General features: G+C 65.4%; 1 protein-coding gene across 1 annotated transcript in view; it reads right to left on the bottom strand.

The window, feature by feature from the left end:
- MED24 (mediator complex subunit 24) overlaps positions 1 to 1,497 on the bottom strand; it is a 16,434-nt gene that overhangs the window by 4,021 nt on the left and 10,916 nt on the right. Inside the window, 4 exon segments of the mRNA XM_009334988.1 lie at positions 41 to 305; positions 395 to 570; positions 935 to 1,034; positions 1,168 to 1,346. Of these exon segments, the coding sequence (XP_009333263.1) occupies positions 41 to 305; positions 395 to 570; positions 935 to 1,034; positions 1,168 to 1,346 (720 nt within the window).

Here is a 1,497-nt window from a genome sequence, read left to right as displayed (position 1 = left end):
CGTACGTGTGTGCCAGCCACCTCCCTCCTCCACCCCGTACCTTGACCAGGTTGTTGCAGAACCAGTAGACGCCCCCCATGTGCAGCAGGGTGTCGAAGATGTGGATGGAGCGGCTGTCGACCCAGCCCTTCTCCAGCACCTTGGTGAACACGCTTGTCAGCACCTCCTTGATGGGCTTCTTGGGGGGCAGCAGGTTCCAGTAGGGGATGGTGTCCATGCCCGTGGAGGGGAACTTGATCTGCGTGGCTGTCTGCTGTAGGACGTCCGCGCACATGTGCTCCAGGATGGAGCTCATGATCACCACGCTGCGGCAGAGAGAGACGGGTCACACAGGCCCTGGGAAGTAGAAGGGCAGGAGACGGCACAGCACGGGGCCTGGTGCACTGGAGCTCACCGTTCATTGTAGAACTGCAGCGTGTTCTCGCCGTACAGGGGGGTGGCCAGCTGCCGGATCATCTGCAGGGACTTCTCCCGCTCATCCAAGCCCAGCATGCGGACGTGGGCCACCAGCCAGGCCACCGCGCACACCGCCATGCTGCACACCTTCCCCTTGATGTTGTCTGTGATTTTCTAGGAGAGGAGGTGGGAGCGGAGGTGGATGAGCACAGACGTGTGGATGCACAGGCTTTATCTCAGCATCACCTCCCAGGGCCGTGGGCCCCCGATTGCAGGGTCCAAGCCCTTCTCTCCTCCATCGGGTGAACCTGCCCCTGCCAGCCCTACTGCCACCAGCGGGGCAGCATCACGGAGCCGGAGCCACATCAGTTCCCCACCCAAGTCGTGAAGGAGCCAGCGAGCTCCACAGCGGCTGCAGGAGCGTTCAGGGCAGGAGGACAGGAGACCCCTGCCCTGCCGAAGCCTTGGCCCCTCCTCAGGACACAGTGCAGTGCGGGTGCCCCAGCTCTGCCCGACACCACCCTCCCGCCAGGCCCACCTGGATCGACTCAAAGGTGAGGACGCTGTTCTCCCAGGCATTGAGGATCTCCAGGATGGCGGCTGAGATGCTCAGACATGCCTCGTGCCACTTCATCTGCCTGCCAGGGAAGAGAGAGGCGGGGGGTTCAGGCACTCGTTCAGAGCAGCCACGGGGCCAGGGAAGATGGGGTGGGTGCTCCCCTCCCGGTCTGCCCCGGCCCGGCAGGGTGGGCGCGCAGGCTGAGCTCTTACACCAGCTTCATCTCGGAGGAGTTGTTGAGGAGGGCGACCAGGGACTCCACCTTGGTGGAGTCGGGACGGAAGCAGGGGTGGTCGGGGTTGAGGATCTTCCCCTCCTCGGGCATGCAGGTCAGCATCCAGGTCTCGAAGAAGGGCACCTCGCCCGCCGGGCTCGACTCCGACAGGATCACCTGGGAGGGAACCCCCAGGCACAGGGTCTGCCACGCGGCCCGCACCCCACAGGGACCCTGCTGGGGACCCCCACCCTGGGGGGGGGACCCCCCACCCTGGGGAGCTCATGGCCGGGGGAACAGCGCCGCCCTGTGGCCTGCAGGGAGGCAC

This window comes from Pygoscelis adeliae, unplaced genomic scaffold, assembly GCF_000699105.1.
Source record: "Pygoscelis adeliae isolate BGI_AS28 unplaced genomic scaffold, ASM69910v1 Scaffold1050, whole genome shotgun sequence".
In the NCBI taxonomy this organism is placed as follows: domain Eukaryota; kingdom Metazoa; phylum Chordata; class Aves; order Sphenisciformes; family Spheniscidae; genus Pygoscelis; species Pygoscelis adeliae.
This window is presented reverse-complemented; position numbering and strand designations above follow the sequence as displayed.